This window comes from Euleptes europaea, chromosome 12 (genome assembly GCF_029931775.1).
Source record: "Euleptes europaea isolate rEulEur1 chromosome 12, rEulEur1.hap1, whole genome shotgun sequence".
In the NCBI taxonomy this organism is placed as follows: Eukaryota; Metazoa; Chordata; class Lepidosauria; order Squamata; family Sphaerodactylidae; genus Euleptes; species Euleptes europaea.
In genome coordinates, this window is record NC_079323.1 from 70577449 (window position 1) to 70598433 (window position 20985).

Below are 20985 nucleotides of genomic sequence, written 5' to 3' on the forward strand. Positions count from 1 at the left end.
CCGTAAAAAATTGGTTCTTGTAGGTTATCTGGGCTGTGTAACCGTGGTCTTGGAATTTTCTTTCCAGGAAAGAAAATTCCAAGATTACGGTCACACAGCCCGGATAACCTACAAGAACCAATGAACTCTGACCGTGAAAGCCTTCGACAATACCATAAAAAATCCTTGAATGAAAAACCAAACAATCCAAAGTAACTGGATTCATTTTTGGAAAGTGCATAATACTTCCTGTTCACTTCAGAGCCATTTTCCTGAGCAGGAAATACCCAGCTCTATTTCAACTTGGCAGCAGAGGCCACAATAGAATCCCATTTTTCTGCCTCTTTGCCACAATGCAAAGTCTCCCTCTCTCTCTCTCTCTCTCTCGCTCGCTCGCTGAAAATGCATGGGAGGTTTTGTCTTGGATTTGCCACTCTTTAAATGCACATTTTCCCCAGCCCAATTCTCAGAACTAAAAAATAAGCCCCCATGCTGAGTTTTGAGAATTGGGATGGGGGAAATGTGCATCTAGAGAGCGGCAAATCCAAAGCAAAACCTCCCATGTGTTTCTGTCTTTCTCTGTCCCCACTCCCCCCCTTTCCTTTGCATCTGACTAGGGTTATGCCAGTAACTTCTATCTAGCATTATACATACAAGATCATTCCTTTTTATTCTTTCCATGCAGAAATTTAAAATGAATAACACTGATCATGTTAGTCAAAACATAACTTAAAAAATTGGTGTTTAGTATATCCTCTTTTATCCTCTGCTCCTATAGGCCATTTCCTAGATTTTGAACTTAACTTCCCCTTATTTTTCATATCTTTCCGGTACACCAGCTTTGCTGCTCCAAATGGAACCCATGTGTGGGATCAGGAGAGCCAGGCGACTTTTTTAGCCGCTGCTGTGTGTGTGTATGTCTGTTTGTGTGTGTGTAAAAGAGATTGGGTTATGTGGCTGGAAGAGCAGCCTGCTTCCTGTTCTGGCTGCCTGCAGCAGCTGAGAGAGGAAGCAGGTTCTTGCTGGCCTGGGGCTGGTGGGAGGATGAATGAAGCTGCTGCCGGAGAGAGACAGCTGCTCTTGAACGTGATGCGATCTTCATGGGCAGAGAACTGAGGAGGAAGAGTAGCCACAGCCCTAACAATAACCCTGGCCAACCCCCCCCCCCCAGCAGAGGAATCAACACAAGCACAACACAGTCTCTCATGTGCTCAGCCACAGCAGGTATGCAATGCCTTGTGGGCCTGGATATGCACAGCTCTTTGGGAGAAAGTACATCTTGAGCTTGAGTTGTACAGTTTTGCTTGATATCTCTTGCCCTTTCTAGACATGGCATACACTGGGAGTGCCAAAGCTTTGTTCCTCAATGAATAGTGAGTTTGTCATTTATGTCATTGTACTGTTGGTCACCAGTCTAAATTGCGTAAATAATTTGCTGTTGCCCTTTGAGCTGTATGATGCCCACATATACCTCTGAAGGTCTTTGTGGAAATAGAAGCATCTCTTCATTGCTCTGGGAAAATGTAGCTTCGGGTTGCTAAAGTTGGTGGCTTAATTCCCTTGCACTATTGCTTCTGATTACAGAATAATAAATGCATAGACGATAGTGAAAGTACAGTATACAGCAGGCTCACACAATTTGAGACACCCCCCCCCCCCAACAACCTCTATTGTGTCATGTCAGGCTCTTGGCGTTTCTGTGTTGTTGTCTTTAAATCACCCCTGCCAAATGGCAAAAATGGGATGTTTATCTTGTTGGCTGCCACATGTATGTGTGGTGTAATGCTATAACATTGCTCAGTCAAACGTTGTGCATTCCAGGTACATAGAAAATCAACATATATCTGTTGACTTTCTATTATGTGGGTATGTTGAGTTTGTGCCAGTATTAAATACACTTCAATGTAGCTTGCAAATTACTGTGTTTTAGGATTGGTATATTTGGCCTCTCAAATTCAAGAACTATATGGTTTATATGCAGATCATGATATCTGGTACACATTTTGGTGCCTCCTTGGACAGGAGACTATCTGTGGGTATTCTTAGTCTTTATTGTGTCCTGAAAAATGTGAAAAAGAAGACAATGCCCTTGAGAAAGGTGCTTTCCCTTATCAGTGCATTAACTGCAGCCTGAGCCAGCCTTAAAATATCTGAAATTAAGCAAAGAGCAAACTCCCACAGCCGTCTCCTACCTCTCTTACAGAATCAGCATCTAGGGCAAAGATTCTGTTTGATTCGATTTATTCGATTTATAGGCCCCCCTTTCCTGGCCAGAGCCAGGTTTAGAGTTTGCCCAGTGGGAGAGCAGCATACCTGTGAGCGTTTCACTTGTTGAGGGTATTTGTGGCGAATGAATATCAAGGACTGAAGTCCTTCTCTCTTTCCCTTTCATGAGTCAGTCTAAATTATAATTTAGAATAAGTGAATTTTCATTGTTGCAGCTGCCATGAATTTACCTTCTGACTGATACTCCTTGACTTGATCTGTGAAACAAACTAGCAGCCAATGTAGCTGTTTAAAATAGGCAAGATGTCTCTTCAGCTAGCCCTAACAGCAACTGGGCTACTGGATCCTGATCCAGTTGCAGCTGCGGAACTGTCTTCAAGGGCAGCCCCATGTGGACCATGTTATAGTAGTCCAACAGTAAGGTTACAAAAGCATGGATTAGCATAGCCATATAGGCAGAATTTGAGAAGGAAGAGAACTGGTGAACTAGATGCAGCTGACAGAAGGCACTCTTAGCCATTTCACCAACCTACTTGTCAAACTGCAAGACTGGTTCCATGAGAACTCCCAAGCTCTATCTGCTCTGCAGTTGGCCCATCCCACTCCACTCCATCCCACTCCAAAGAACTGAGTGTAATCCCTCCAAAGCATCAGGCTTGCTGACCAGTGTCGCCTCCATCTGGTTTGGGTTCAACTTGTTTTGCCTGAGCCACTTGACCATATGGCCTTATACCTGCTTGTCTAATATTTATGTACCTGCAGATGCAGGTAAGATTGAAGATTCCCATTTCTAGAATTGCATTTTGTGTAGCATTGTTTATGGTTATAATTGTGAGAAAGCACCTTTAATTTAAAAATTGGTTTCAGCTAGTAATTTTAAGTATACCTGTGAGCTTCTCTTCTCCTTGAGTTACAAAGCAGAGGCCTTTAGTATTTTTGCACGTTCTTGAATGTTATTATAGCAAAATCTATAACTTTATAGCAGATCATAAAATATTAAGACAACAATTTGTTTTGCCTTTTTGAAGAATAATATTTTGCAAGTTATGTGTGTGTATATGAATACTGCGATGTAAATACACAAGCTATCTCTTAGACCTATTTTCTTAAGTGACTTTAGGGTACCAAATATGGAACCTCTTACAGAATTATGTGTGTTCAATTTGATTTGAACACCTCAATCAGAGGACAATGAAATTAGTGTGCCTTCTCAGGCCTAGTCAATGACATTAAAATGGCTCCAGTCTAGAACATTATTATAGGTTGCTGGACACAATGTCTACAGCTGAATTAAACAAAAAGAACCAAATTTCTGTTGCCCTCTGCAAAACAGCATCTAAAATGTCGAGGCTTACTCTGAAGCAGGGTTTCCACTCAAAATGGTGTTGGCTTAAACTGATGGAAGGAAGGGAAGAGATGTAGCTAAAGTGATCACAGTGGTGATTAATGGTTAACCACGCCCTGCCTTTAAGGGAACATTCTGTTTTAATATAACCTGTGCACATGCATTGTAAAAGCTAGTTCTAGCTTCTAAAGTTAACTTCTTATTTTAAAATGTGGAGAAAAGCTGTTAGTACAATTTGCCCCCCATAGTGATTTATAATAAAAATAATTGTTTACATTTGCCACTATAAATAAAAACAAAATGCACCTTAGTACATATAATGCATAAGTCTGAAACCATGTTCTTTTTCTAGGCCCATCCATGATGCTGTGGAAAATGATCACCTAGAAATTGCCCGATTGTTGCTTTCTTATGGCGCTGACCCGACACTTGCTACATACTCAGGTAGAACAATTGTGAAAATGACACACAGTGAACTAATGGAAACCTTTCTAACAGGTAGGTGATTATTTTGCTTTGTGTAAAGGTGCCTTTCTCTACCAATGTTTGATTGCTCACTTCATATGACCGTAGTAAAAATGTGTCAATGTAATGGCTGCTAAGGAAATGAGTAACACAAATAAAGACTTTCCCATCAGTCTTCTAAGCACAGTTGTGAAAATGTAACCACTATGTGACGTTTCCCTAAGCACACTTACTAGCGAGTAACTACCACTGAACATGGTGGGACTGCAAAATAATATGCTAGGGTTGTAATGCTTGGCTGTTAGATATACCTTGGTCTGTCCATTACTCTTGCATAGTTGGTGAGAGGGAAGTTATAATGTGTCATCCAGAAGTCAACTAAAAGGGGGATTATGGGCAGAAGGCCGAGACTCATCACAATGTATTTGGTGCTGTTATTCCATGGTCTTTCCTTTTAGCCTTTGGTGCTGGTTCCAGTAGATTAGTGCTGGGCATTCTTAGGCAGCACCAGCTGAAACCAAATGAGAGTGTCATAGAGAATTAGAATTGGAAGAGACCTAGGAGGTCTCCCTTCCAGACACTGACCAGACCGAGACCCATTTAGCATCTTTAAGTCTGTGAGATGCTATAGTAGCACAGTGAATGGTGTGTATGTACCGTATATACCTGTGTATAAGCCGACCCGCGTATAAGCCGAGGTGCCTAATTTCTCCCCAAAAATGGGGAAAAATTAGGCACCCGCATATAAGCCGAGGGTTGGCTTATAACCCCTCCCCCCCCCCCCGCAGGCTTACCTGGGCTCCCGGCAGCAAGCGGCGCGGGCCTGGCGGTGGTGGCGGCACAACCGGGCGAGGGCCGGGGCAGCCTCCCTGCAGCTGCAGAAGGCCGCCCCAGGCCGCCCCAGGCCGCCCCAGGCTGCGAGCAGCGGCAGCGCCGCCGGGCAAGGGCCGGGGCCCGGTGGCGGCAGTAAGTTCCCTCCTCCCTCCTCCTTCTTCCCCCCTCCCCTCCCCTACCGTATTGACCCGCGTATAAGCCAAGTTTGGCTTTTTCAGCCCTTTTTGGGGGCTGAAAAACTCGGCTTATACGCGAGTATATACGGTATGTGCATGCATGTACATTTGCAGTACTCAAGCATCTGTCTGGTATGGCTGCTGCTTTTAGATCAGGCTGCCCATCAAGAATCAGGATACTTTCTATTACTGCCTACATCCTTGCTTGAAAATTAAGCATCTGAAATGCTGTAGTTTAGCCCAAGGCTATGATAACAGCTGCAATCTTGGAACTTTTTTTAATGGTTTTAGTGATCATGTACAAAACAGGTCCCCCCATAGGCCCAGTCTTTCTGGAAGTTCTGGAGGTGTCGTCACATTGGCTACACTGTCCTTCTGTTGGACTTGTATTGGCACTGGGGACTAATGCTAGAAATTCAGCCTTAAATCAGTGTAGCCTGTACTTGCCCAGAAAAAAACAGGGAATATCTCTGAATTTTTATGTGTATATAAAAGTTCACAAGCTGTTTTCTCCTTTAGTGCAACTTCTTTAAAGTAATCTGAGGTTTTTTAGCCTGTCTTTTCACAGTCTATTTTAGGCATAAGCAGAATGCAGATGCTAATGGTAAGGATGGGAGCCAACCAATGTAGATGGAAGCAGGGGAAGGAACTGGAGAGTGAGTAGGATGAGAGATGCTGTCATATTGGGGGATCCATAGTGAGCTGGAAAGTGATCACTAACCTTGGTGCTATGTCCTTTGAATGCAAAACTTTTGGCAGCATGAATGGGTTGATTCTGTATGACAGACTGTCTTCAAAACTTGTCAGTCTTTTGTTTTGACCTCTGCATTTGATGTTTATGTTTTTTTCTAGAGTATTTAACTGATCTGCAAGGTCGAGATGTCGATGACCCTGGCATGTACTGGGAGTTCTTTGGCAGTTCTGTGTGTGGTAAGCAAATGTTTCCTTTCTTACTATGTATTTGGGAAAGAGAGGAACACATTTGTAGTAAAGTGTGCCATGTATCTTTAACAGTGTCCTTTATCCTTTACTGTTTAAACAGAACCAAAAACTGAGTCAGGGTTTGACATCCTTTCTAACCCACCTGGCCCAAATGATGAAGATGAAGATGGCTTTAGTGATATCTTTGAGTTTGAATTCTCAGATGTGCCTCTCTTGCCCTGTTACAACATCCAGGTGTCTCTTTCTCAGGGGTAAGAAACATCGTAATGTGTATGGGGAGGTAATGGTTGGAAAATCTGTTCAAGCTGGCAGATAATGTGGCACTACTAAAATTGACTAGATTTCGATTTGTAATTAAGTATGTAAAACCTCTTGAATCTATACTAATTAATTCTGATTATTCTCTTATTTTAACATTAACAATAAAATTGTTTCACCAGGCTGTAGGTGTAATAAATACTTGGGTTAGTCATTAACTTTTGTGACTTTTATGTAATGAGTCAAAATTGACATATATGAAGGTTAATCATTCTTGTCCCAGGGAACTTACTGTGATTCTTCTGTCATTGATTTTAGTAGCTGTGGGCTTTCATTCCATATTTCACTTATACTGGGTGTAAAAATCAACTTTTATCTCCAGCTTCTTTTAAATGCAAAAACAAGCTGTGGGTACAATCCACATTCCTCTGGAATCAATTACAATTGTACCGAGTTAATTATTTTTGAGTGTATATATGTATAAAAAATGTTTCCATTCCAATCAGTGAGTATTACAGTCATGAGTTTTTAGTGTCTAGATCAGTGGTTTCCAAAGTGGGCAGTACCTCCCCCTGGGGGCCAGTGGGGTTATCTAGGGAGGCACTAAGAGGCAAGAGGGCAGCAGGGGGGCACTAGAGGTGGGGCCCCTCAACTGTGTTGTTCACTCATTTACAATAGATCAAACTATGGCATCATGCTGGCAAATTTGGTGGAAACTTATCAGGGTTTTTTGGTTCTTGTAGGTTATCCGGGCTGTGTGACCGTGGTCTTGGTCTTTTCTTTCCTGACGTTTCGCCAGCAGCTGTGGCCGGCATCTTCAGAGGAGTAACACTGAAGGACAGTGTCTCTCAGTGTCAAGTGTGTAGGAAGAGTAATATATAGTCAGAAAGAGGTTGGGTTTTAGCTGAGACATTGTCCTGCAAAGTATTAAAGGTAATGTGCTAATCATTGTCCTGTAAGTATCAAGATAATGTGCTAATGAAGGTGTGGTACATTAGCACATTATTTTGATACTTACAGGACAATGATTAGCACATTACCTTTAATACCATTGGTTCCACATTAACATACCACACCCTCATTAGCACATTATCTTGATGCTTACAGGACAATGATTAGCACATTACTTTTAATAACATTGGTTCCACATTAACATACCACACCCTCATTAGCACATTATCTTGATACTTACAGGACAATGATTAGCGCATTACCTTTAATACTTCGCAGGACAATGAATCAGCTCAAACCCAACCCCCTTCTGACTATATATTTTACTCTTCCTACACACTTGACACTGAGAGACACTGTCCTTCAGTATTACTCCTCTGAAGATGCCTGCCACAGCTGCAGGCGAAGCGTCAGGAAAGAAAATACCAAGACCACGGTCACACAGCCCGGATAACCTACGAGAATCAATGAACTCTGACCGTGAAAGCCTTCGACAATATATCAGGATTTTTTTCCAGACTTTGAAGACCCTGTCACCCCTGGATCGTTTATCACTTTTGTTGAATAAATTTCAACTAACAAGTTTTAATTTAATTTTGATTAGATGTTCAGTTAATTGTTACTGTTTTGAAATTTTATTGTTATTATCTCCTTTAGTGAGTCATGCAAACCCCTATTTTGAATAATGCTTTTTATAGGATAGGGTAGGGGGCGCTGGGGTTGAGTATGTGGAACCAAGGGGGCGGTGGCCCGAAATGTTTGGGAACCACTGGTCTAGATAAAGATGCATGCAGAATTGACTGCCTGACATCCAAATGTAAAGGTATATCTAACCAGGGGCGTAGACTTTCCAATTTCCCAGGGGGGGGGGCTGGGGCTGGCCCAGAGTCATTGCTATGACATTATTTAGAAAGGATGGATCTGATTACTAAGAGTTTCTCAAGAACAAGTCATGTCAGACTAATCTTATCTCCTTTTTTGAGAAAGTTACTACCTTGCTGGATCAGGGGAATGCTGTAGACATAGTTTCTCTAGATTTCAGTAAGACTTTTGATAAGGTCCCACATAATATTCTTGTTGACAAATTGGGGAAATGTGATTTAGATCCTGTTACTGTTAGGTAGATCTGTAACTGGTTGACAGATCGCACCCAAAGAGTGCTTGTTAATGGTTGGAGAGAAGTGACTAGTGGAGTACCTCAGGGATCTGTGTTGGCCCCTGTGTTGATTAATATCTTTATAAATGATTTGGATGAAGGAATAGAGGGGATGCTTATTAAATTTGCAGATGATACTAAGTTGGGAGGGTTAGCAAAAACAGTAGAAGACAGAGCCAGGATACAGGATGATCTTGACAGGCTGGAGAATTGGGCTAAAACCAATAAAATGCATTTAGGTAGGAAAAATCAAATGCATAATTATAGGATGGGGAAGACTTGTCTTAGCAGTAGTGTGTGCGAAAAGGATCTTGGGGTCTTAGTAGACCAAACACTGAACATGAGTCAGCAGTGTGATGCGGTGGCTAAAAAGGCAAACGCGATCTTGGACTGCATCAACAGAAATATAGTGTCCAGATCACGTGAAGTGATGGTATCACTTTATTCTGCTCTGGTTAGACCTCACCTAGAGTATTGTGTTCAGTTTTGGAAAGATGTAGATAAGCTGGAACGTTTCCAGAGGAGGGCAACAAAGAAGGTGAGGGGTCTGGAGACCAAGTCCTATGAGGAAAGGTTGAAGGAGCTGGGTATGTTTAGCCTGAAGAGGAGAAGACTGAGAGGGGATATGATAACCATCTTCAAGTACTTGAAGGGCTGTCATATAAAGGATGGTGCCAAGTTGTTTTCTGTTGCTTCAGAAGGTCGGACCAGAACCAACGGGTTGAAATTAAACCAAAGAAGTTTCCGTCTAGACATTAGGAAGAATTTTCTAACAGTTAGAGCGTTTCCTCAGTGGAACAGGCTTCCTCGGGAGGAGGTAAGCTCTCCTTCCCTGGAGGTTTTTAAGCAGAGGCTAGATGGCCATCTGTCAGCAATGCTGATTCTATGAACTTAGGCAGTTCATGAGAGGGAGGGCATCTTGGCCATCTTCTGGGCTCTGAGTGTGTGTGCGGGGGGAGGTAGTGTGAATTTCCTGCATCGTGCAGGGTGTTGGACTAGATGACCCTGGTGGTCCCTTCCAACTATGATTCTATTATTATATTAGGTGGTATGGAACACAGGCAGGATGCTGCTGCAGTTGTCTTGTTTGTGGGCTTCCTGGAGGCACCTGGTTCGCCACTGTGTGAACAGACTGCTTTAATCTCTCTCACTAATGTACGTAGAACATTGTGAGCCATGATCTCAAGCATTTCATTCACAATGGTAGGTGAAATCCATTTGAAGTGTGTACGATTCAATAATGATTTCAGGTGTGGAACATCTGTAGCACGTAGCAGCAAGGATTTGACTCTTCCTCATCATGACTGCATATAGCAATGCCCTCACAGGCAAGGTTCCTTACTGATGCTAAAATGGTTAGCAGTACCTTTCTAGCATCTTGCATTTGCTTCTGCAGGCCTTCTGAAAACTTGCTCTGTACATTTACTCCTGCTTTAACAGAGGCTATAGCTTGGACAGCTGCACAGAGCAAGATAGAATTCTGATGGGTCTGAAATCTAAACAGTGACTTCTTCCAGTTTGAGAAGCCATTTTGATCAACAGTTTCACGTGCATCCTTGTCTCTTGATGTGTTTGGAAGAGGAACATTCATGTTATTTACTGCTAAGCGACAGATGTCACAATATGCTTTTTCCATTGCCACATCATAAGAGAGCCATTCATAGGTTCTTTTTCATGTATCTTGGTACTGTCAGCCTGGCTTTTGCTTCACATTAGAAGCTCTCTTCTCTGAAGAGGGAAGTGTCACAATTCAGCATTGGTTGTAGGTCATTAATAATATGTTGGACTGGTTTGAGTTGTGAGCTGTGTTCTATTGTCATTTTCTTTGGGTTTGTCTTGTAGCAAGCTGGGCCTGGGTATCATTCTGGACTTTCCAATAATCTTTTTTACCATATCAACAGGATATTGTAGTTGCAAAAATCCTCTCTGTAGCTCCTTTAAGTGAGTATGTCTGTCTGAGGGGTTGGAGCAGATGTGTCAGATAGGGCTTCTGACAGCTCCGTCCTCAAACAAGATGGTTTCCCCGCAAACAAAATGGAGTTCTCCGTGCACTCCTCCCCCCCCCCCGTTTTTCACACGAGCTCCGGCCAGAGATTTACAATTGCATTGGGACCCGCCCATGTAAATCTTCGATCTGATATCGGGTCCCGCGCACAAAGCCGAGAGCTCGGCCATCTCCTCCACTGATTGTTCATGATTGTTTCTGTTTCAGTTTTACTTAAGTCGTTACCGGCAGGAAACAACTACATTGTCTCTTTGTTCCTGTAACCCTATTGTATCAGCCCTATAAATGTATCCACACTCCCCCTGTCATGTATTCCAAACTTGCGCGTCTCTTACTGAAATCACTGACTTTCTGAAATAAATCTTTGAATCGCTGCTCTGCCTGGATTGAAGGTCTATTGCCTGAAACGCTGTGAATTTGCTGAAGCCTGACATTAGGTTGGAATCCATCTTTTTTATTTTCTACTAGTTAGTTCATGGGAAAGATGTTCCCCAGTTCGACCCAATCTGCCGAACTGATCCGGTGGTACGAATGCCTCTGCCTGTTGGAACAGCAGGGAGCAGTCCTGCCCTGGGAGGAAGCAGCCCTGAGAGGAGCAGATCCAAGCCGGGAGGAAGTAACCCCAGGAAGGTGCCCCGCAGAGCTTGCAGAGGGGGCACCGCGGATCGCCGGACAGTACGTCCACCAATCAACCACGGGGCCAAACTTCAATCTCCTATATCGAGGCCTGCTGGAGGACCTGTACTCCAGGGACGAGGAACCGCTCCGAGGCCGAGCTGCAGTCACCTCAACCCCATGCCCCCGAGAAGAGGAACGCCGTCTTCTGCAGGAGCAGAACCACGACCTGACTCGGCAGAACCGGGAGCTTCAGGACCAGCTGGGGATCCTAAGGAGGGAGATGACGGCGCTAGCAGGAACGGTGCGAGGACTCCGATCGTCCATCGTCGCTACGACCTCCCCCCTCGTTCATCCTCCACGCACAGCCCCCTGGGACCTGAGGATCTCCTTTGATGGAACCTGCGCCCTATTACCCCACTTCTTACTACAACTTTCTGGCTTCATGAAGGACCAGGGTGAGACTTTCCCCTCCGAGGAAGCCCGAGTTCGGTACGCCATCGGACTTCTGGAGAAGGAGGCGGTGGAGTGGGCAGTAACAGCAACAGAAGTTAATCCCAGACTTTTGCGCTCCCTCAATGGTTTCCTGGAAGCCCTGCACCGCCGGTTTGAGGACCCGTACCGGGCGGAGAGGGCCAAGATCGCCATGCGCAAATTGAGGCAAGGGTCCTGTACAGTACTGGAATATGCCCAAAATTTCCAGTCCCTGGCGTGCAAAGTAAGGGAGTGGAGCGAGGCCACCAAGGTCCAACACGTTCGCGAGGGACTGCGATGGGAAGTGTTGGAGGGCTGCCTGACTCTGGGCGACCCTGAAACAGTGGAGGGCTGGATCCGGCTGGCAGGGCAAGTGGATCACCGTAAGCTTACCTTGCAGTTTGCAAAGGATTGCCCGGGGAGGGAACCCCCCCCCAGAGGCTCAACCAGGGGGAATGCCGCGGTGGGGGCTCACCATGGCGAGGGGAACCGAGGCAGGTTCTCGGAAGTGAAGGTGCGTCGTTTCAAAGAGGGGGCCTGCTTGCGTTGCAGGAGAATGGGACACTTCGCAGCAAAGTGTAAAAACGGATCCCCTGGACAGACGGCAGACAGAGCGATCCCGACCGACCCTCGAGTTCCAGACCGAAGGAGAGCAGAGGGAACACCCACCCGGCGCGGCGGCTCTAAGCGCAGACCTGGAGCCTACTCCGTGTGAACATCGCTGCTGCTCCGGAGAAGCCTCACCGGCAAAAAACGAAGAAAGCTTCCTGTGATTGAACTGGCACAGGAGGCTGCCTTGCAAGACAACGAGCCGGTTCCGACCTGGGTGAGTGACCAGGTAGAGACTCTACTGGTGCCAGTGGTGTTAAAGAATCCCCGGGGAGGGGATCCAATTGCAGTAGTGGGCATTTTGGACTCTGGCTGCTCCAGGACTTTAATAGACCAGGGTGTGTTTGACCGACTGCAGTTGGGGGCTGTGGAGTTGGATCAGCCCTTGCGTTTCCACCAGATGGACGGGAGCGACCTACTGGGGGCCCCGTTCATTTGCGCTCTGACCCAGTATTGTTGGGGGTGGGTGATCACTGGGAGCAGATCAGCCTTACCATTGCTCCTGGGATCACTTACCCAGTGGTTCTGGGAAGCAACTGGCTGGCGGGTCACAACCCCAGCATTGACTGGGCGCAGCGTCAAATAGTATTTGAGTCTCCACAATGCCGGTGGCATTGCCGGGAGGACATACCCGATGGGGGGGAGGGTGACTGCCGCAACAGCGACCCCCGTGACACTACCCCCGGAGTATCAGGACTTTATGGACGTATTTGAGGGGAAGGACTGACTTACTACCCCCTCACCGCACTACGGACTGTGCCATTGAGCTCACTGCAGACATGAAGCCCTCCAAGGCCCGGGTTTACCCCATGAGCCCCCTGGAAAAGACTGTGTTGCAGGAGGTTCTGGAAAAGAATCTTGCTAGGGGGTTCATCCGTCCGTCCAAGGCTGCATTTTCCTCACCTTGCTTCTTTGTAAAGAAGGGGACTTCGGACCTCCGGTTGTGTGTAGACTACAGGGGTCTCAATGCAGTGACTGAAAAGAATGCGTATCCCATCCCCCTCATCCCTGACCTCCTCAGTCAGTTACAGGAAGGCAGGGTATTTTTGAAACTGGACCTGGCGGATTACCGGGTCCGGATTAAGGAGGGGGATGAGGCGAAGACAGCCTTCTCATGTTGTTTTGGTCTGTTGAGTTTAACGTGATGCCGTTCGGGTTGTCTGGAGCTCCGTCCTGCTTCATGCAACTCATCAACAAAATTTTACATGATTTATTGTTTCAGGGGGTCATCATGTACTTGGATGACATTTTAATCTATTCTCGGGATCCGGAGGAACACCGGATGTTGGTGCGGGAGGTACTGCGCCGACTGAGGGAGCACCATCTATACGCCAAACTGTCCAGGTGTGCCTTTAATCAGGACAAGCTTGCTTTCCTTGGGTTTGTAGTGTCTTCCAATGGGTTAATCATGGACCCTAAGAAGGTCCAGGCGGTCCGAGACGGGGAACCCCCCCCCCCGAACCCGTAAGCAAGTTCGGCAATTTCTGGGCTTCGCAAATTTCTATCGGGGATTCATCCTGGATTTTGCTGAGATAGCCCTCCTGATCATGGACCTCCTTAAGACCAAGGGGAGGGGTCAGGCGGCCACGGCCGCTAACTACCAGGTGGCGTGGGACGACCGCTGCCAGGCAGCGTTTGACTTGCTTAAGAGCCGGTTCACGTCTAAGCCCGTTCTAGCTCACCCCGGCTGTTCTCAGCCTTTCGTCCTGCAAGTAGACGCTTCTGACAAGGCAATGGGGGGGAGCACTTCTGCAAAAGGACGCTCAGGGGAGGCTCAGACCCAGCGCTTACTTTTCCAAGAAATTCTCTGGGGCCGAGCTCAACTGGCCGATTGGGGAGAAAGAGGCCATAGCTATCAAACATGCCCTCACGGTTTGGCGCCAGTTCTTAGAGGGGGCGACAGTGCCGTTCGAGGTTTGGATGGACCACCGGAACCTCGAGGCCATCTTGGGGCAGAGGAGGCTCTCGGCCAAGCAGCTGAGGTGGGCGGATTTCTTTTCTAGATTCCGCTTCACCATTAAGCATGTTCCCAGGAGGGAGAATTGCCTGGCAGACGGTCTCTCCCGCATGCCGCAGTACGACTGCAGAGTCGAGCGGCCGCTTGGGTCCCTTTTTACCCCAGAACACCTGGGCTTGGACACGGAGTGGGCAAGTGCAGGAGTTCTGACCCGGGCCCAAGCCCGAGCGGCGCCCCCCTCACCTGCCCCGGTTCTTCCACAAGGCAGCACGAGCGGTGCCACCCGTCCCCTAGGGGTTCAGACCCGGGCCCAGACCCGGCCAGCGGGTTCTCGGCCTCCTCCAGTCCTCCCGCAGAGGGAGACTCACGATCCCCCGTTCCCAGGGGGTCCCTGGAGATCTGCCCACTGCCGCAAGGACCAGGTGGGAGAAGGTTCTTCACAAGGAACGAGGGGAGGGCTGGAAGAGACTGGGACCCCGGAAGGAAATACTTATGTTCCCCAGAAGCTTCGCCGGGAGGTGCTAGAATGGAGCCACAGCTCCAAGACGGGGGGGTCACTTTGGGTTCGTTAAAACCCTACACCTGGTAAGGCGGCGCTTTTGGTGGCCAGGGATGCGCCAGGACATCGATGGTTTTGTAAGGTCCTTCCCAACGTGTGCTACCAATAAACGTCTTATGGGAAAGCCCCCTGGACTGCTGAAACCTCTGGAGACCCCGGAGGCCCCCTGGCGGGTGATTGGTATGGACTTTGTGACCAATCTTCCCCCTAGCCAGGGGAAAACCATGCTTTGGGTGATCACGGACCTGTTTTCTAAGCAGATCCACCTTATTCTGTGCGAGGGGTTGCCCTCAGCCCACAAGTTGGCCCGCCTATTTGTTCAACAGATCTTCCGTCTGCACGGTTTTCCCCGGAAGATCGTGAGCGACAAAGGCTCGGTGTTCCTGTCTAAATTCTGGCAGGCGTTTTTGGGAATTGTTGGGGTACAATAAGGTTTATCGTCAGCCTATCACCCCCAGACGGATGGGCAGACGGAGAGGGTGAATGCTGTCGTTGAATGCTACTTGCGCTGCTTCACCAATTATCACCAGGATAATTGGGTCGATCTGTTGCCCCTGGCGGAGTACGCCTATAACAACTCTGTGCACTCTGCTACTGGACAGAGTCCCTTTAAGACTGTCTATGGGATGGAATTCAACCCTTTGGGGGCGGTCCCCCTCCCACCGGGAGGCAACCCTCCGGAGGTATCTGCTTTGTCTAACACCGTCAGAAATACTTGGCCGGGACTTGTTAAACAGTTGGACCAGGCTAAGGAATGGTACAAGGCGCAGGCTGACAAACACAGAGCGCCTCAGTGGGATCTTGTGGTAGGGGAAAAGGTGTACCTTTCCACCAAGAACTTAAACTCCCTCCGTCCTTGTAGAAAACTTTGCCTAAAGTACGTGGGTCCGTTTACTATATCCCGAGTAATCAATGAGGTCACTGCTGAACTGGACCTCCCCAAGACTCTGCAGGGGGTACACCCCGTGTTTCACGTTTCTAGGGTCCTGGACTCCAGGCTGCGGAGGGGTCTGCTGGAGTACCTGGTACACTGGAAACATTTGAACTTGAGTCACGATGAGTGGGTTGCAGCAGAACATGTGATCACCGAGTTCCATCGGAGTTGTCCCGACAAGCCTGGGAACCCGGGGAGGGGGTCTTTGGAGAGGCGGAATATCAGATAGGGCTTCTGACAGCTCCGTCCTCAAACAAGATGGTTTCCCTGCAAACAAAATGGAGTTCTCCAGGCACTCCTTCCCCCCCCCCCCCCGTTTTGCACACGAGCTCCGGCCAGGGATTTACAATTGCATTGGGACCTGCCCATGTAAATCTTCGATCTGATATCTGGTCCCCCGCACAAAGCCGAGAGCTCGGCCATCTCCTCCACTGATTGTTCATGATTGTTTCTGTTTCAGTTTTACTTAAGTCGTTACCGGCAGGAAACAACTACATTGTCTCTTTGTTCCTGTAACCCTATTGTATCAGCCCTATAAATGTACCCACACTCCCCCTGTCATGTATTCCAAACTTGCGCGTCCCTTACTGAAATCACTGACCTCCCAAAATAAATCTTTGAATCGCTGCTCTGGGCCACTGGTTGGATGCCTGCCTGCTTGCCTGCAATGGGGGGGGGTCATCTGGGGCAGCTGCCTGCTTGGGGCTTGGTCGGCTAATTTTTACATTGATAATTCTGTATGGCCCACGAATGATGTTATAAATATCCAAATGGCCCTTGGCAGAAAAAAGGTTCCCCACCCCTGCTATAGACAATGGACTGTTTGATATGGCTGGGGTGGTACCTGGATATGTTTATGGATATGTTTGCTGATTTGTCGGTTTCCAGTATAATGTGGTGCTTGTGTGTCCCTCGTGGATCTGTACTGTGGTGTCCAGGAAATTTATTTCTTGTTCAGAGAAATTCATAGTTAGATTGATAATGGGGTGGAAGTTGTTGAAAGCCTGATGAAATCTTTTGAGGGCTTCTTTGCCATTAGTCCAGACAAAGAAAATGTCACCAGTTAATCTCAAGTAAAGGAGAAGTGCCAATGGGCAGGAGTTCAGAAAACACTGTTCTAGATCTGCCATGAAAAAGTTGGCATATTGTGGAGCCATGCGGGTGCCCATGGCTGAAGTAGTGTGTGAAAACAAACCTGCAGAGTTCAGTGGCAAGATCCTTTGTTTGGGCCATAGGAACAGGTATTTTAAGACAGTGTATAAATTCTTAATAAACACACAAATACATACTAGCAAACAGGAACAAAGCCCCAAAGAATCCTGGAAATTGTAATATGATACAACAGGAAGAATTAGAGAAAAAAAGTCTTCCTTCAGAGACTGGAAGGTTTGCCCAAACGAGGCGAACAGAAGCAAACACAAACTTGCACAAAGGAAATGCAAGCAGATTAGAGATGCAAAAAAGATTTTGAGGGGCATATTGCTAAACACATCAAAACAAACAATAAGAAATTCTTTAAGTATATTAGGAGAAGGAAACCAGCTAGGGAAGCGGTTGGACCATTGGTTGACAATGGAAGTAAAGGAACTCTAAGGGAGGATAAAGCGATTGCTGAAAAACTAAATGAATTCTTCTTATCTGTCTTCACTGTTGAAGATACAGGGCAGATTCCTTCTCCTGAACAGAGATTTTGGAGAGGGGAAAATGAGGAACTGAGGCAAATAGTGGTAACAAGGCAGGAAGTCCTAGAACGTCTAGACCAGTGATGGCGAACCTTTTAGAGACCGAGTGCCCAAACTGCAACCCAAAACCCACTTATTTATCGCCGAGTGCCAATGCGGCAATTTAAACTGAACACTGAGGTTTTAGTTTAGAAAAAACAACGCATACATTAACATCTTTTGCCTTAAAAGAAAAACACAATAACAGAGCTTTCAATGATACAAACAACTTTTTATTGAAAGGTAAAAGTTTGCATTTGGCATGCTGAAGCAGACCCTTCCCTCTCGCACCTGCAAACTCCACCGGCAAACGACATTCCCCCAAAAACCCAGACTATGCAAACGGAGGCTGATCCCCCCCACCCCCTCTGGCTGAAGCAGACCCTTCCCTCTCCCACTTGCAAACTCCACCAGCAAACGACACCCCCCCAAAACCCAGACTATGCAAACGGAGGCTGATTCCCCCCCCCCAGCCATTTGAGCTTTACCACTCAAACCGCTGCAGCAGCTCTCTCTCTCTCTCTTGGCAGGCGGACGCCCTGGTGGGAGGGCTCGGGGAGGCGCAAGCACGCTCCGTGGGGCAGGCGACTCATGAGTAGGGAGGCAACTCACGAGTAGGTACCGGGGAGCACCAAGTGCAGCCGAGCTGCTGCCGGGCGTGGGAGGGCCTCCGGAGGCGTCAGGCAGGCAGGCAGCTCCTGCCTCGGACCAAAAAAACTCCTGGGAACCACGAGGCACCCGGGAGGCTACAGTGGAGGTGGGCGGGGCAGAGCTGGAAAGGCCAGCGACTTGCAGGACGAGCTAAGTCACGGCCTCAGCTCAGCGAGGGAGGGGCGAGGAGCAGCTGAGCCGCGGCAAGCCAGGCGTGCCGGCAGAAAGAGTGACGCGTGCCGGAAATGGCACGCGTGCCATAGGTTCGCCAACACGGGTCTAGACAAACTGCAAACTAACAAGTCACAGGCACCAGACGGTATTCATCCTAGAGTTCTTCAAGAACTCAAATGGGAAATTGCTGAACTTTTAACAAATATATGTAATATGTCCCTTCGATCAGCCTCTGTACCAGAGGACTGGAAAATGGCCAATGTAACACCCATTTATAAAAAAAGGTTCCAGGGGGGACCCAGGAAATTACAGGCCAGTTAGCTTAATGTCTGTTCCGGGTAAATTAGTGGAAAGCATTATTAAAGATAGAATTGTCAAGCATATAGAAGGGCAAGGTCTGCTGGGCAAAACCCAACATGGCTTCTGTAAGGATAGGTCCTGTCTCACTAACCTATTAGAGTTTTTTGAAAGCATCAATAAGCATGTGGACAGGAATGAGCCTGTGGACATTGTGTATTTGGATTTCCAAAAAGTTTTTGACAAAGTCCCCCACCAAAGACTGCTAAGCAAACTTCATAGTCATGGGATAAGAGGACAAGTCCTCTTATGGATTGAAAAATAGGAAGCAGAGAGTAGGAATCAATGGTCAGTTCTCACAGTGGCGGGATGTGAGCAGTGGGGTGCCTCAGGGATCAGTGTTGGGACCGGTGCTTTTCAACCTGTTCATCCATGACCTGGAGTTGGGGTTAAACCATGAAGTAGCCAAGTTTGCAGATGACACCAAATTATTTAGGGTGGTTAAAACAAAATCGGACTGTGAAGAGCTCCAGAAGGATCTCTACAGAATGGGCATTAAAATGGCAAATGAGATTCAATGTGAGTAAGTGTAAAGTGATGCATATTGGGACAAAAAATCCCAACTTCACATATACACTGATGGGATCTGTGCTGGCAGCGACAGACCAAGAAAGGGATCTTGGGGTGGTAGTGGATCACTCAATGAAGATTTCAACCCAGTGTTTGGCTGCTGTAAAAAAGGCAAATTCCATCCTGGCCATAATTAGACGAATAGAGAATAAAACTGCTGATATCATACTGGCCTTGTACAAATCTATGGTGAGACCGCACTTGGAATACTGTGTACAGTTCAGGTCACCACACCTAAAAAAGGATATTACAGAGCTTGAGAAGGTGCAGAAAAGAGCAACCAAAATGATTAGGGGTCTAGAGCAACTGATAGAGGTCTATAAAATTATGCATGGTTTGGAGAGAGTGGACAGGGAGACGTTTTTCTCCCTCTCCCATAATACTAGAAGGCGGCGTCATCTGCTAAAGCTGGAGGGTGAGAGATTCAAAACATAAAAGGAAGTATTTTTTCACACAACGCATAGTTAAATTGTGGAACTCCCTGCCCCAGGATGTGGTGATGGCTGCCAGCTTGGAGGGCTTTAAGAGGGGAGTGGACATGTTCATGGAGGAAAGGGGTATTCATGGCTGTTAGTTAGAATGGATATTAGTCATGCTCCATGCCTGTTCTCTCTTGTATCAGAGGAGCATGCTTATTATTTTGGGTGCGGTGGGACACAGGCAGGATGGTGCTGCTGCACTCGTTTTGTTCTTGGCTTCCTAGAGGCACCTGGTTGGGCACTGTGTGAACAGACTGCTGGACTTGATGGGCCTGGGTCTGATCCAGCAGGGCCTTTCTTATGTTCTTATAAAGGTAGGACAGGAGTGTGCTTCAGCTGGCCCCTCATGTAACTGAGCCCCTCATGTAGGTACTGGTTGCCCGTGGGAGCTCAGCCCCCCAGCTCGAGCCCCTCAGCCCTCCTCCATAGTTTATGCCTGTGTATCTAACTGTGTATATATGCGAGGCCCTTTGTAATCCCTTTGTCTAAAGTGTGATTGTTGATACAGATATGACAAATGGCATATGACCACTTTTGTAAAGTTGTTACTGACATAATTGTAATGATTGAAATAATTATAATGATTTTGCTAGTCATCTGAGTCTCTTTCTCTTCTTTAATTCATAGACCGCGAAACTGGTTATTGCTTTCTGATGTAGCAAAGAGACTGAAAATATCACCTCGGATATTTCGCTGCACTTTTCCAAGCATGGAAGTTGTCAGCATCATGGAAGCAGAATTTGTCAAACAGGTTTCTTTGAGTCAGCTGTTCTCTTGCAAAAAAGATTTAGAAACTTTCAACCCGGAAAGCAAGGAACTGCTGGACTTGGTTGAATTTACACGTGAGTTACGGACATTGCTTGGAGCTTCACTTGAATGGTTGCATCCAGACGATGATTCTGATATTCATTGGTGAACCACCAGGCCACTTAATGTATAGTTCTCTGTAATGTTATTCCTATGTGTATATGTGTTAATGCAGTTGTTTCTGTAAATAAAAATACTGTTAAATAAGATATCTTTCCTTTATATGCATATATTATATATATAAAAATTCCAGACCAGTGGACTTTTGGAAGATTTTTTTTTTAGAGACTTCACAAAGTTTTTACAGATTGTTATATAATGTTCCTTTTAATGCACACAAAGTTTGGTATAAATTCGTTTTTACTTGGGACTTTTTTTTGAAACTATGAAAATGGCTTTGCTTCACACAAAGCACTGATTATACAGGACACAACTGTTATAGGTGATGTGATCTAAGTCGTGTGGTTGGCTTGGGAGATTGTATTTGGTAAGGCACTTCAATATATATTTTTGTTTTGTTTACAAAATTGCCTGCTTTGGTCAGGTAAACACTATTGAATATAATTCAATAGCTTGTAGTATAAATTAAAACCATATCCATGTGCATCACCTAATTGTGTGAACTTTTGTACCTTAATTTAAAAGATGTGAAATTTAGTTTTTCACAAGGCAAACTGGAATATATATATATATATATATATATATATATATATATATATATATATATATATATATATATAT

The 20985-nt window shown here is 46.3% G+C and overlaps 1 protein-coding gene across 4 annotated transcripts in view; it reads left to right on the forward strand.

The window, feature by feature from the left end:
* The window catches only part of BCOR (BCL6 corepressor), a 67507-nt gene extending 47021 nt beyond the window's left edge, over positions 1-20486 (forward strand). For all 4 annotated transcript variants that reach the window (XM_056858124.1, XM_056858126.1, XM_056858127.1 and 1 more), the window contains 4 exons: positions 3903-4048; positions 5878-5955; positions 6068-6218; positions 20065-20486. In XM_056858124.1, coding sequence (XP_056714102.1) covers positions 3903-4048; positions 5878-5955; positions 6068-6218; positions 20065-20353 — 664 coding nt within the window. In that variant the 3' untranslated portion in view covers positions 20354-20486. The remainder of the gene's footprint in view (positions 1-3902; positions 4049-5877; positions 5956-6067; positions 6219-20064) is intronic.
* Positions 20487-20985: the final 499 nt, after the last annotated feature.